Source organism: Cololabis saira, chromosome 16 (genome assembly GCF_033807715.1).
Source record: "Cololabis saira isolate AMF1-May2022 chromosome 16, fColSai1.1, whole genome shotgun sequence".
NCBI lineage: Eukaryota > Metazoa > Chordata > Actinopteri > Beloniformes > Belonidae > Cololabis > Cololabis saira.
In genome coordinates this window covers 20,487,260-20,501,940 of record NC_084602.1, presented here as the reverse complement: position 1 = coordinate 20,501,940, position 14,681 = coordinate 20,487,260, and the positions used below count along the sequence as shown (strand labels likewise).

The window sequence follows — 14,681 nt, the reverse complement described above, 5'->3', positions numbered from 1 at the left end:
CCTGTATGTTTTAGATGTTTTCCTTCTCCAACTAATTGATTCAAATGAAGAAAAAAAATAATAATAGTACTAATCAAGGTCTGCACAAGTCTGATACCCACTCATTTGCTCTAGAGGACTAGAATTGGGTAACTGATCTAAAACGGGGAGTCAAGTGGGTCCCGAGGAGGACAGGGGTCTGGTTGCAGACACACAAACAGGTCTTCTCCCTTGTATGGCCACCTGAGGGAGCCATGGTCCATAAAGTGAAGAGAAATGGATCTGATGACTTGGCTGGGCATTACAGTTTCTTTACCCTACATCATTCTGTATATTTTTACATGTCATACAAACGGCTATGGTAGGGTTTGTATTATCATACAAACCCTTGCATGTCTCAATTGGTGTTTGCTTCTGTCTCTGAGTGTGTATTTATTTGTGTATGGGCATGCAAGCGTTATTTTAAAACGTCCCCCCAAAATACCTTATAATAATAATACATTTTATTTATAGGGACTTTATAGGGATTTATAGGGAACATCAATTTTACAAAAAAAAAAAAAAAACACACAACAAAAGAGCAACAGATTAAAACATTACCAAAATGCCATCAAAATCAATAAATAAATAAAAACGCCCTGTTAGCATTTAAACGCTGTCACCTTGAGTCGGTAATGAGATATCCTCCAATACAGAAATATCAGATGTCCTAATTAGATTCACAAACCCTGTGGCAGCCTGTGTTTCAAGCGTGGATTGGATGTCTCCTTCAAAAATCCCCCCCAAAAGTTTTAGATTACCTACTAATTAAATATTTACGTCTGTTAAGGCCCTATTTTCAGTCTTCTTTTTTTTTTTTTTTTTTTTTACAACAAACCAGTTGAGTGATTTACACAAAACAATTAAAATATTTTGCCCATTGAACCTGCTCCTGTATTCAATAATATTATCTCCTCGATCTTGACATAAATTAAAAACACAGTCGCCATTAATTTTAAGGTTTACGAGCCACCCTGAAACGCAGCACCGTGACGTCAGCGGCGCTCACCGGTGAGCGAGCTGCGTCCCGTCCCGTCCTGCTGCGGGAGGAAACTCTGAGCTGGACCAGCGCCACTAACAGACCTGGATGAGGGAAAAAACTACACGCATCGCTCGTACCTGCACGTAAACTAGACTGTCTGAAGGATAAAAGTCGTAAGTCTTGTCGAGTTTTTACACTTTTTAACAAATAATATAATAATTGACACGACTGGCATTATTTCCATATTAACAGCTGGCTTATTGATTTACTATAGTTGCTTTCCTCTGACGAGGCTATAATTGCACATGAAATCAACCTGCATCAGGTGTTTTTAATTCTCTTTTTGATTGCATCATAACCTGTCTCCCTTTTTCTCTGGATGAATAATTGTAGAGTCTCTGACTTATTGTACACCTTTTACAGTCAAACCTCATATAAACCGTTTGCTTTTTCTTGGTTTTTTTTTTTCTTCTTCTTTTCTTCCCTGATTGTATTGTTTTTTTTGTAGGATATATCTCAGGTTACCTCTGTGTACATCTCTATTGCGTTGTACCCTGTTGTCATTATCCAGGGCATTTTCCATGTCCCTTTAGTATCTGGAAGAGAACAGGAAACAAGTGGCAGGAAACAGGAGGCGTGCTTCTGTGTGTCCTGCTTTAACTCTGAGCCAGAGTCCACATATATATTTGTATATTTATATATCCTGCTCCCAGTACTTTTGTTTAGGCCTTACTCCATGTTTCAGTAGGCATGCAAATCTCCTCAGACCGGCATTGCCTTTGCACTGATAGCTGACTCCTATTTGTTAGTCTTGGGTCTGCCTTGAAGCACCTCACCTCTCAGTCTGGATTAGGGTCAAATACTAAGAGGATTTAAAGCTGCAGAGTCAAAGTTTCGTATGGGGGACTGTCTAGTCGTCTCAGACTGTTTTAGCAGCCAGAGTTTGATGATGTAAGGTTTTAAGGGTTGCACCTCATTTAGTGATATTCCAGACAGTTTGCATGATTACTCTGAGAGCATGAGCATCCCTGGATATGTATGAAAGAGTCTTTATGGTACATTAACAAAAGCTGTCTCTTGTCATCATTGTATGGCGTTGAGAATGTTTCTATACCAGCTAAATGTTTAGTGGTAACTGTAGAGTTTTCAATGGAGCATATTCTCTGTATGGACAGTTTGTAATTAAAACTGAAGTATAGAAGGATCTGTGCTTTAGCTTTCCACTTATCAGTGATCTACCAAAAGCAGTGCACCAAAACACACTCCCACACAGCCTTGATCAAACTCTTGAAGGCTGATGATGAAGGACTTGGGAAGTAAACAAATCCTCTCTCATTTGCTGTGTTGTCCTCTGCCTCGGTGTGTTTTCAGTTGAAGCATGTGTACATTTACCACTTAATAGAAGTTCCATTTTTAATCTTTGATCATCAAAAAGGATTAAAAACTACAAATGTGCATGCAGTAACATTGGGTATAGGCCTTTTACACTGGTTGCATCAACTCAAGCTTTTGTTTTCAGATTTGTGTATCGGCCTTGAATGATTAGACATTACATCCTGTCCATTTCCATTGACTCAGCTTTCGACAGTCAAGGTTCCACTTTCTACTAGTTTACGCAATCTAATTTTGCTGCTAAGAACAAATCACATTTATAGGCAGTCATGACTGATTTGAGTTCTTTGTTCAAGGTTTTGCCTTGATCTGTCCTTTGCTGCTCTCTCGGCCCACCTTGCAAGTAGTAAGTAACTAGTAATTTGAACTAATTGCTACGTTTTTGAAGTCGTCACACCCAAGCAGGGTGGTTACACACCCTATGATACAGCTAAAGAAGTAAACCTCAAAAAGAACAGCAAAACACTGTTTACTGTTAAATCTAAATATTTTCCATGAACATTTACTATTCTAATATTAACATTATATTATATTAATTGTTCCAATCTGACAAACTGACATAACAGTTTTTAACTAGCTGTCAATGTTTTTACACCCGCACTGTTAATTGAAAAAAAGCCCAAATTTCAACTGTTCTCACATGTAACATGTCTGAAAATGTGAGCTCACATATTATGCAGCTTGCAGTCAGGCTGATGCTCCACCGAGAGTAGAGGAGCAAAAGTGAATATTTGCACTTAAATGTAGAGTCAGTCATTTAGAAAAAGTATGGGAAGTGGGGTTGTTCCATGAATGAGAAATGCATATTAAACTAGAGATACACCATTTTCTTTGCCAACCTGACCCCTGGTACTAATTGTTTGGTACCATTTCCCATTCTATTCCTTTCAAACTTCTTTATAATCAAGGGCTATATTTAATCATGAATATTGAAAGCTAAGGTTGCAGGCTAAGTGCTCCTCTGGCTTTGTTTTTAGCTGCTTAACCTTTGTTAGCTTCAGAACTTTGAGTATGCTCAGCAGGGTGATGGTGTTTTAAGCTTTGGATTAAGTAAATGTCTCCTATGTTTTGGTTGTTGCTCCCCCGTGCGTTGTTTTTATTTTATGGGCAGTACAAATTACTTTATTTGCTATCTTGTACTCAAAGGGAAGAACTTCGACAACATCTTCCCCAGTGACAGTGGCATCGTGATGTGCTTGCTGATGGGGGAATAAAAGTGGATTACTCAGTATTTTAAGCTTCTAAGATGATGCATTTGCTGTCTCTTCATTTCCCCAAATCTAAAACATGTTTGCTTAAATCTTATACACAAATTAAATGTATTGTATCATAGCGTTGCACCAATCTGACATTTTTAGTGTAAATGATAATTATTAATGATAATTATAATCTGGGATCTGATTTTTCCTGGGATGTGCATACTGTATCTTGATACCAGATAGAGAACCAATACCATTGTTATATTGATGAGCTGTATAAAAAGGTAAATTCTGCACCAATGGTTATAAATAAGTATGTATCGGTGTATAGCCCAGTTTGGCCTGAAACTGGCCCAGACTGTTTAACTGGGCATTTATCCCAGGTCACCTGGAGTTTTACAGTCTTCACTGGGGATTGCAGAAATCCCCCAAAAAGACAACTTCTGTTGGACTTCAGCAGGAAAATCCTCTCTTACAAGATCAGTGGGGGCAACAACAGGTTAATGGAAAGCAGCAGCTGGTCAGGCCCCATAATGCAAATGAATGAGCAATGTCACTGTTGATCATTAAACCCTTGTAATCTAGTTAACCAAATTTTCCAAAAAGGTTGTTCCTGCTACTTTAATATGGTCTGTGTAAAAGTTGAGATTATCTTGTCACTGCCAACTACTACCTCGCCAAGGGTTGTAATTAATTGTGGTATTTAAAAAAATGAATAAGATAATTATCGATTGATAGACTTTGTAAGCAGAAACCAGGAACTTAGAGACGGACTTACCTTGTATTTGGAACTCAAGTAAAATAAATGCAAATCTGTCAGTTGTATTTTGCATATCTACTGTATGTTAAAACATCAGTGTGCTAATCTTCTGTCATGTTGCTTTCCTTCCCCTTTTTTTTTTTCAGTTGTGTGGCTTTACTGACTGGAGGTAAACCATGGAGGACGGGAAGCCAGTGTGGGCTCCCCACCCCACTGACGGGTTCCAGCTGGGAATGATCATTGACATAGGAGCCGACACACTCACCGTAGAACCGCTGAACCAGAGGGGCAAGGTGGGTCACCACAAACGAACGCACAGGCTCACGTGTACACTCCAGCCATGTAGCTCAATTCACAATCTGCCAACCGCATGTTCTTTAGAACTGCCTGCCTATGAGAGGGGTCCTCACTAAGTATTGAAAAATCCTGTATTCGTGGGCAGAAGTTTCAGAGAGAAGTACAGTCATATGCTTAAAAATTAAAGTTCTTGTTTCCTGTCATTATTCCCTTTCTGTCAGTCTCAAATGTGATTTCAGGTAGCAAAGGCGTTAGCAAAACAATGTATGAAATGTGAGCTACATGAGAGACCAAAAGTACAGGGACATAAATAAATGAAGAGGAGCAGCAGGTGTGCTGATAACGTTGTCAGGAGGGAGAGCAGTTCATTAGGAGGTAAAGGCCACCTGTTACACCTGAGCCATCACATGTCCGCAGCAGGGAGGCCTCTGATGTTTACAAGACATCCACTGCAGTGGCTGCGTGGGTTGTTGTTTTGTCTGAAGTCATAATACCATAGTCATTGCAGTCTCACACCAGGGCTGTTATAGCATGAGTAGAACAAGTATATCAAGTAACATTAATGATGGCTCTGTTCCACTTACTTGCTCCAATGAACCATTGAGTGAACCTTCATGCCTTATAGGACGTTTCTTTGTTGTTTTTTTTGTCTGAGAAGCCATTTAAATAGCACTATTGCGGAAAAATCATGTGCTCCCGGTGGTATTAATGATAGCCGTGCTCTAGTCTCTTCTATAAGCCATAAACTGTGATTGTGTATGTGACTGTGAACCAGCATGTACAAAACCTACATTTGTTGTAATATTTTCACATGTGCCTCTCTTTCAGTGATATTTTGAAAAAGACTGCAGTCATTGTTACTACAATCTTGAGTTTCCTTCATTTCAAATTGCATTCAATAGATCTTCATAGCTTTGTATTATGTATCATAATTTTATCATCTATTCTGTTTTGTTTTGCTTTATCTCTTATACTGTATTGTGGGAACTGAAAAAAATAATTTATTTTCAAATTGTGAAAATAAATGTTCGTATTAAATGTCGTAATTAAGGGTGGCTTGCATGATGTGTATTGTCGTTTGAGACTAAATTTAGATAAAACGTATACTTATTCAATTCAGAAAACATTATTATAGTGTCACTGGAGTAATTAAAAGCACACAGGGCGGTTGTGCATTATAACACAAACAAGTCGAAGATAAATGCAGTGGATAAAAGATTATAGTGACAAAATTCTTCTTCTTTTTTTAAATAGTAGCTGTGAACATTGAATGATCACTGTCTCTTTATGAAGGCACAAACATCCTCCTGTTTAGTGGACTGATGAAAGGCCTATTGAGTGCTGTGGGTTTTTTTTAAGCTCATTAGTGCTTCAGCTCTATACACGACCCTCAGTCTGGCTACATCTTTCGCACAGTCGTGTTTAGTGGTTAGACATTTTTCACATGGTTGTTATTTTGGATGAACGTCCAGATTGGTGCCAAGATCCTGGCGCAGCCACACAAGGCCCATTCCTTTTATGTTTGGTGTCTTTTTGTCATCATAAACCATGCATCACTGCACAGAGTGGACCGGGCTCACACTAGCAGTCTGTCATTCTGATATACAGCAGTGATGGTGTATTAAATACATGGAGAAAAACTCATATATTGCTGGAATTGCAAAACACACTTTTTGCCTCATCATAAGTGGCATTGTTACCTTTTTTTTTTACTTTGCCTTTAAAAACAGGCTGGCCTGGACTCTGAACATATGCACACCACTCTCTAACTCAGTCAGCTGTTCAGATCCTGTTGCTCCACCAAATTATTCATCATCTCACCATGTCTTCCCTTGTTTCTCTCACAGCCGACTTGTTCCATTGAGTTTATTTCCATGAACTCAGACTCTAAAACAATACAGTGAGAAAATCTGTCAAAGTTTCATGTTTATTCATGCTGCTAGCTGTTAATGATGTTTAATGTCTCTCTGTTTCTCAAGACAATTCTCATAGACAATTATTTTGTGCAATAATGAGAGGTAAACAGTGACTGATCTTGTTCATAATGTCAGCATTCTGATAGAAGCTTGTAAGTTAAATCATGTAAATGTTAGATTAAGTATGATGATTCATGTTTCAGACTTTTCTTGCTCCAATGAACCAAGTGTTCCCAGCAGAGGATGATGTCAACAAACTTGTGGATGACAACTGTAAGTTTGTATTGGAGTAACATCAGTAGGAATACGCATATTTTCATTTACCCTTCATGATTTTGATTTTAAACTTAGATTTTTATCTCTGCAGGTTCCCTAATGTACTTGAATGAAGCCACTCTTCTCAACAACGTCAGAGTGCGGTACAATAAAGACCACATCTATGTATGATTTCATTTTACCTTCTAATTATGCATTTAGTCCTTTGTTATAGGCTGAAGATATAACTATCCAGGTAGATCAAGTAGCAGGTTAGAGAGCCAAAAGGAAGGATCTGTGTCCCCGATTCCCTTGAGGACAAGTACCAGATGGTAAAGAGGGAAGGACAGGTACAAAAGGTCAGACTGAATAACTCTATCTTGACCGCAGACACTCAGAAAGTAAGAACAGCTGGTTATTGAGAAATGCGTGTGCATCACCAGTCTGTAGGCTCTGCTGTTTTTCAAGGTAAATAATGTAACTTTTTCAAAGGCAGTAACCATGCTTGTGTTTACTTGTCTTGCAGACTTTTGTGGCCAACATTCTCATAGCTGTTAATCCGTACTATGATGTTCCAAAACTTTATGGTCCTGATGCCATCAAATTGTACAGAGGAAAGTCCCTGGGTACTCTTCCTCCCCATGTCTATGCTATAGGTGAGTTCACACCCACCTGACAAAACAATAGAGACACACCAATCATTTAAACTGGGTGACAGGACCGTTGTAGAATCCATTTATCTTTCATGCTTTAGTTTTTTTAGCTCTTTATGGTTCAGAACCAAATAAAACAAAGAAACTGCATTTTTTTATTTGGAGATAAAATGGAGGAGGATAAAAAAGTAATATGATCTGTTCTTTTTTCCACTTAGTTCTGGAAGTACTGAACTTGGCTAGTTTTATTGTACTCTGAGTGAGTTTTGAGACATTACTCAACTCAACTTTATTGATATTGCACTCTAAAAACAACACAGTTGACACACTACTGAACACAAACACGGATTCAGAGAAAACATTAAAATTAAAAACATGTGAAACAAATATATAAAACATAAAAGAAAAAATAAAAGAAACACTATACCCAAGATCTTAAACTAAGTTAAGTACAAAAACAGGAAGTTGCTCTGTCTGCTTGATGTGTAAAGGTAGCTTGTTCCACAATTTTGAGCCAGCAACTGAAAAAGCGCGATCACCTCTGAGCTCCCTCTTGGTCTTAGACACGACTAACAATAACTGATCTGCTGACCTGAGGGAGCGTGAAGGAGTGTACGGCTGAAGCAGGTCAGACAGATACTTCGGACGGAGACCATGAAGACATTTGAAAACAAATAAAAGAATTTTGAAATCAACGCATAAATGAACTGGGAGCCAATGATGTGATGCTAAAATTGGAGTAACATGATCTTGTTTTCTTGCACCGATTAAAAGTCTGGCAGCAGCGCTTTGAACTAACCACAGTTGAGCAAGTGATTTCTGGCTAACTCCAATGTAAAGTGCATCACAATAATCTAAACGGATTCAAATCTCAGAGACGACGGGATAGAAGAGGCTTAACCTTGGTCAGTTACCGCAGGTGACAAAAGCTGGACTTGACACCTGAACTAATATGTTCATGTCCAGTTTTACACCACGGCGTGTTGCTGTAGGTTTCAAGTCGACAAGCACCTTAGACCTCAGTCTTATCTTGATTCAAGTCCAAGAAATTAACTGACACCCATACCATCATTTTATCAATGCACTCTAGCACTTGCTTAGCAGAGTAAGCCTTTTCATGCTGCAGTGGAATATAAATTGGAATGAAATTCTATGTTTTCGGAGAACTGATCCAAGCGTAAGCAAGTACATTACGTATATTGTATGTAACATACTGTATGCTTTTATCCAAAGCGGTTTTGAATAACAAGGACCACAATCAGGCCAAAGAGGAGAGGGGGACTTGTAGTATGCCAGAGAGAGAGGAGAGTGATGTTTGATTCTGTTACTTCTGTAAAGCAGAGGAGATGATGATGGAAAAGGTGCATCTTCAAGAGCTCGTTGAAGTCAGCGTCTGGACTAAGAGTATCTTGTATGTAGGGATGGAGCTGCCAGACAGTGTTCCGGTGAGGAGTGCAATGAGCAGTATGATTGAGTTGAGGTCGGTGAGAGACGACCCAGTAATTTCAATTTGATATGAGGTCCTGCGGCTGGTAGCTATTGCAGGTTCATGAGCAACAGGAGTGACGTAAACCCTTTTAGGTTCATTGAACATCAGATGCACTGCATTCTGGACCAACTGTAAAGGTTCCACACACGAGTTGTTACCAAGAGCTTGGTTTTGGAGAGACGTAGTTGGTGCTTTCAGTGTAGTCCTTCCCAAGATAGTATGATCACCTTGTGAGAATGATGGGGAAAACTGGATAGCAGTGATGCAAGGACCCATTAGAGCAGGTGCCCAATGAAGTTGTAAAGACGGCAAGAGGGCATCCTGTGGAGAGCCTGATGACCTAATCAGTAACAAGATTGCTCATGGAGTGCTAAACATCAGCATCACTGATCGGAGTGTTTCCCCACTCTCAAAGTTTGCCAATAATTTCAGGATAAAATTCTTCCTAGATAGAACACACCTGCAATGGACGGTTTTCAGGTCTACATCCGGTTCAGTCAGGAGAGGTTTGACTGCTGGGCAGAGAAGCACCAAGACTCAAATGTGGTGTATGATAGGATCTTCTAGGGGTAGTTTATAATAATTCTGAAAGTAGAAAAAATATGATTCTACCTCTTTTTAAATACACATTTAAAGCCACAGTTGTTGGAGATGTCTTTCCAAACCAAAACTTTACTCTTTATTTCAGTATGTCTTCAAACTCTTAGAGTATGGCTCAGAAAATTAGGACTCAACCAACATCATCGTCTTTGTGCTGTGTCAAATCATCTGTAATTGGATGCGTGGAGGTGTCCACACCAAGTTCTTCACCCAAGTCCAACACTTTTTAAGTAGAGGACAAGAACAGCACACACGTCTTTGGGTCCTTGGAGTGCAGAATCGCTTTTTTGCCTGCAAAACAGAAACGAATGGGTTCCAGAGTGCAGCTACTACTGTGTCGTATCTGAAAGGCTTTGAAGGATCAATGCCATCTCGACTGAGTGTCTTTAAACAGGAGAGGACATGTGTTGGCCTTCCCAAAAATGTGTGATACATGCTATAATCTGGAGATTTTTTTATTTGTATTACCGGTACACAGATTATTGGATTAGGTTAGTGTGCGGGGTGAGGCACATCTCATTTTGTCAAGGAAATTACATAAACTCTTGTTAAAGGTGCTAATGACTAAGCAGCGGTATTTAAACCTCATGTTCCTGTTTAATGCCTGATTAACCCTCAGTTAAGGTAACATTTTTTTCCTGTTCAGTGCTGGAATGTTGTGCCTTTGCTAGACTTTGGAAAACACAAACGTAGGGTTCAGTTGTCGACCCTCTGAATACGCAGTAGTCCCAGAACCAAATTTAGGTCTGTGTGTACGGGGAGCTCAATTTAACAATTGTTCTTTGTAGGTGCTTGAGATTATTTTGGCGACTGTATCCCTTTAAACGATGAGTGTTGAAATAATTTTCCATCCTGGTTCGGATGTTTTTTCTAATGGTAATTCTGGCACTTTCTAACTTGAGTTATCTTGAGTGTCCTTGGCAGTGGAAAGTTGTTTACATATGAAGGTAAGTGTTAGATACAATGCCGTTGGAGAGGAGAAGTCAAGGCTATAGAGCAGGAGCGTTGGAGTTCTTACAGGAGACACTTGGAGTATTTTAAACACGGCTGCCGGAGCATGTTCTGGACTCCCCCATCTCTGTAGGTTTTGGACAGTAGAAGTGGAAAATAAGACGTTATACTGGAAGAAGTGGGATAGAAGTGCGACATACAGTATGGTGTCATCTTGGACGTGATTGTGAAGGGGCACCTCTCCATCCTAGATGTTGAACCGCTGGCTCTGAGTTTCAATCCACCTGTGTTACCTTTCAGTGCTGCACGAAGCTTTATCACCACAGTGGTGATAATGCATTTATAACAGTCTCTGAAGATTTGCCTACCATCCAACAGTTTCACACCTTATGTTTATTTTAAATTGCACTTGTGCAGTATAATTTCCCTTTTGGGGATTGATAGAATATTGGCCGGGTTTCCCAGATCAGTTAAGTAGTTCTTAACAGCGAAAGACTTCTTTCAAACCTTCTTAAGGAGCCTGTGAAAGAAAATCGCGTTTCCCAGAGTTGCTCTTAGCTTAAGTATCTCTTTCATTAAGAAGGAAATGAAAGATGCTGCTGACCCAGTCTTTACAACCATCTTAGTGAACAAAGACTCACAGATCCAGCCGCGTCAGGCAAATCAATATCACACCAAGCAATGAGATATTAAAACAATGCACCCCGCACAAATTTTGATTTATTTTATACTTTAGATTTATATTGTTTAGCATTTATTGGTGACAGCAAAGGAAAAAAAAAAGAAAAATAAGGAATAACAAGTGTGTTCCTGTATATGCTTTATGCTTTACGCACAAATAAAACGATCATCATGAATATCATTTATTTGATAATTTGGCTGCTATACAGCATATTCTCGCTGCAAATCAACCGCGTCGCCGCGCGAATTCGTGCGTCAGCACTTCAGTCCCCTGGACGTGTCGGACCGGGCTGTCAGACCGGGACACCTGCGCCGTGCCCGAGTCCGAGCACCTCTACGTGTGATGACAGGGAAGCAGCAGCTGAAGAACAGGAGCCTTTGGTGAATCGTTCATTACAGTCTCAAATATAATCAATGGTGTCGGTTTATATTAAAGAATCTTTTTGCCCAGAAGAAAAAAGAGCGAAGACAACGACCCATAACTATTTTCTTCTCTTGAAAAAACCTGCACCGCGGGGTTTAGGATAAAAGACGCTGCAGCGCGAGTCGGGATGCAGGGTCTCAGAAGAGGAGGAATACGTGCGAGGCGGGGCTGATCTCTGCAATCTGAAGCGCTCTATAATTGTAAAAAGAATTTCACTTATCACGGGTTCTTTTTGGAACATAACCCCTGCGAAAAACCAGGGATTGCTGTAATTCCACGTTGCGATTTGCGAAACTCGCCTTCTCTTGGCTCATGTTTTTGAACACACACAAACGCCCACCCCGTTTCCTCCCGGTTTCTGCGTGTGGGGAAAAAAAGCCTCACTGTAGCCAGAAATAACGGAGTAACGCACCGTTTGGATGAAAAAGGGTCATTGAATTATATTTATCATCTTAATTTTTTATTATAACGCACAGGCAGCAGTGAATTAGTGCGTTAGGCAGCAGTGCTGCGTGTGAAAATGCGCTGATAGTGATCGGTGATCGATTTGCCTGGCATCGATTCATTTGGTTTCAGAACCGGACAGCTGCTCCAAAGAGCTTCTGAAAGAGCGAAACTAAAGGACGGTGTTAAGAAGTCATCTGGGAAACACCCGTATCTTAGGGTTCTCTCTTAGTTCAAACCTTCTTTGAACCTCTCTTAAATCCTTAAGAGAGGTTGGATCTGGGAAACCCGGCCATTATCAATTTTAATCATGACTACTATCATGCGTTGGTTGTAACAGTGTTATTAGCAACTACAGCCATATTAATGTTTTGGTCAGTCATTGTCCCTTAAGTTTTAGTAATCTTTGTTAATTATTATTTGCTTTAGCGGATAAAGCCTACAGGGACATGAAAGTTTTAAAGATGAGCCAGTCCATCATCGTTTCTGGTGAATCTGGGGCTGGAAAGACTGAAAACACCAAGTTTGTTCTCAGGTTTGATTTTATTTCTCTATTTCTTCACATCAATAACTCCACTCCTCCTGTCCTGATTTTTCAGTTGAAATGACTTCTATTTAGTTTTTAATATTTTTATATTATGTTTTATATAATTTATATTATCTTTCTAATATGCCATACACTACAAGACAAAATGTATAAATGTTACTTGGGCCTAAATACATAAGACAGTTTAAAATGACAGAAATCTATAAAAATTGTACGTCCATAAGTTGACCAAAGTTTAACGCCACAGTACAATGCTAATAAGGTTTACTGTGTCTAGTTGTTTCTTATATTCATGCCTATCCTGCAGATACCTTACAACGACATATGGCAGCGGTCAAGATATTGATGAGAGAATTGTGGAAGGTAATACCTGAAGATGTTTTTGAAATGTATCGGTTATACTGTTCAAGGACTGGGCGATCTTGACTGCATTCTGTCATTTAATCCCTTAGCAAATCCTCTTCTTGAAGCATTTGGAAATGCAAAAACAGTCCGGAATAATAACAGCAGCCGCTTTGGGAAGTTTGTAGAAATCCACTTCAATGATAAAGTAAGTATAGATTACTAGATTCGTTCAAGTTTGTGCCACGATTTATATTTCAGAAATGTAAAAGTTTGCATTTAAGACTTGCTTTCTCTTTTGTGTCACCAGAACGCAGTTGTGGGTGGATTTGTCTCTCATTACCTGCTGGAGAAGTCAAGGATTTGCATGCAAAGTAACGATGAGAGGAACTACCACATCTTCTACAGGCTGTGCGCTGGGGCATCTGAGGAACTGAAGAAGACGTTGCACCTGGACTCTCCGGACAGCTTCAGGGTCAGTAGGAATGAAGAGCAAAGACCATAGCCTGTAATGGCAACATTTCACTGAAAAAGGACTTATTTTATATATATTTTTTTTTTTTTTTCACCTTGTCTGCACACATATTAATGATTGATACCATGAAGGTAGAAACCAAAGGTATATATATGTGCATTATTACTATATTTAATATATATACATATATATATATATACGCATACATATGCATACACATACATAAATATACACATACAAACCCAGTGATTTTTTTTTTTTTTTTGGGGGAGGGGGGGGGGTGACGACATCCACTGCCAATCCAGGAAGCAGGAACACACGGAGACACACGTCAAGCACTGGAAATCTGCAACAAAATACCACAAACAAAACACGAAACCGGCACGGAGCCAACCAAAACAGTAACAGCAATCGACCCAAATCTTGAGGACTTATTTTATACTGATGTGAGCTAAGTTGGAGCTGGGAATGTCGTCACACCAGTTAACTGCTGAAGGCTTTTTATTATACAGTCTCTTCTGATTTTTCCATTAATTATTCACAGTCAGTAACACTATGACTGTACGTCAACTTATATTATCTAATGTAATTTAAAACAGTTAAAGCTTTGTTATAAACATAATTTATTTCAATTTTAAGCACAAAACATGGACTATATATATATATATATATATATATATATATATATATATATATATATATATATATATATATAAACCTGTATTTAGTACTTCTTGTATAAAGTCAAGTCAATACTTCATTGTCAGTATAGCAACAGATCTACTGATAGCTAACAAACAGTGTTGTGTTTATTTCTGAATAATTTGAATACAGCAAAGACGGAACTAATGTTAATGGTAGAATTAGCTGAATGTTTACTTTTTTTATGAGCGTAGCAGCTAAGTTGGACTCTGAAGTTGGTGCAGGAGAGGTTTTCCAACTACCTCTGGCTTTACAACTATTATAACATCAATGAAGCATCAGAGTTGAGACTTAAGACCACAGGGCTGTTTCACAAAACCAGGATAGCGGATTAAGCCGGGATTTTTCAGATATCCTGGTTGAATTAAACCTGAATTCAGTTTCACAAAAGCAGTAGCACATAAGTTACCATGGCGATATATCCTGTGCTGTTAGCCTGCTCCAGACCAGGTTACAGCCTGGCTTGGTTAAGCCTTGTACCTCATCTGTTCAGTCAGCGGTCCCACGGATCAGAAACCAACGTGTTTGGTCCGTGAATCCGTTTTCTTATCCGG

General features: G+C 39.2%; 1 protein-coding gene across 2 annotated transcripts in view; it reads left to right on the top strand.

The window, feature by feature from the left end:
* The first annotated feature begins 1,043 nt into the window (after window positions 1-1,043).
* Window positions 1,044-14,681, top strand: part of myo6b (myosin VIb) — a 46,611-nt gene continuing 32,973 nt past the window's right edge. For both annotated transcript variants that reach the window (XM_061742957.1, XM_061742956.1), the window contains exons 1-9: window positions 1,044-1,173; window positions 4,498-4,644; window positions 6,768-6,837; window positions 6,932-7,005; window positions 7,346-7,475; window positions 12,491-12,596; window positions 12,916-12,971; window positions 13,061-13,158; window positions 13,261-13,425. In XM_061742957.1, coding sequence (XP_061598941.1) covers window positions 4,528-4,644; window positions 6,768-6,837; window positions 6,932-7,005; window positions 7,346-7,475; window positions 12,491-12,596; window positions 12,916-12,971; window positions 13,061-13,158; window positions 13,261-13,425 — 816 coding nt within the window. In that variant the 5' untranslated portion in view covers window positions 1,044-1,173; window positions 4,498-4,527. The remainder of the gene's footprint in view (window positions 1,174-4,497; window positions 4,645-6,767; window positions 6,838-6,931; window positions 7,006-7,345; window positions 7,476-12,490; window positions 12,597-12,915; window positions 12,972-13,060; window positions 13,159-13,260; window positions 13,426-14,681) is intronic.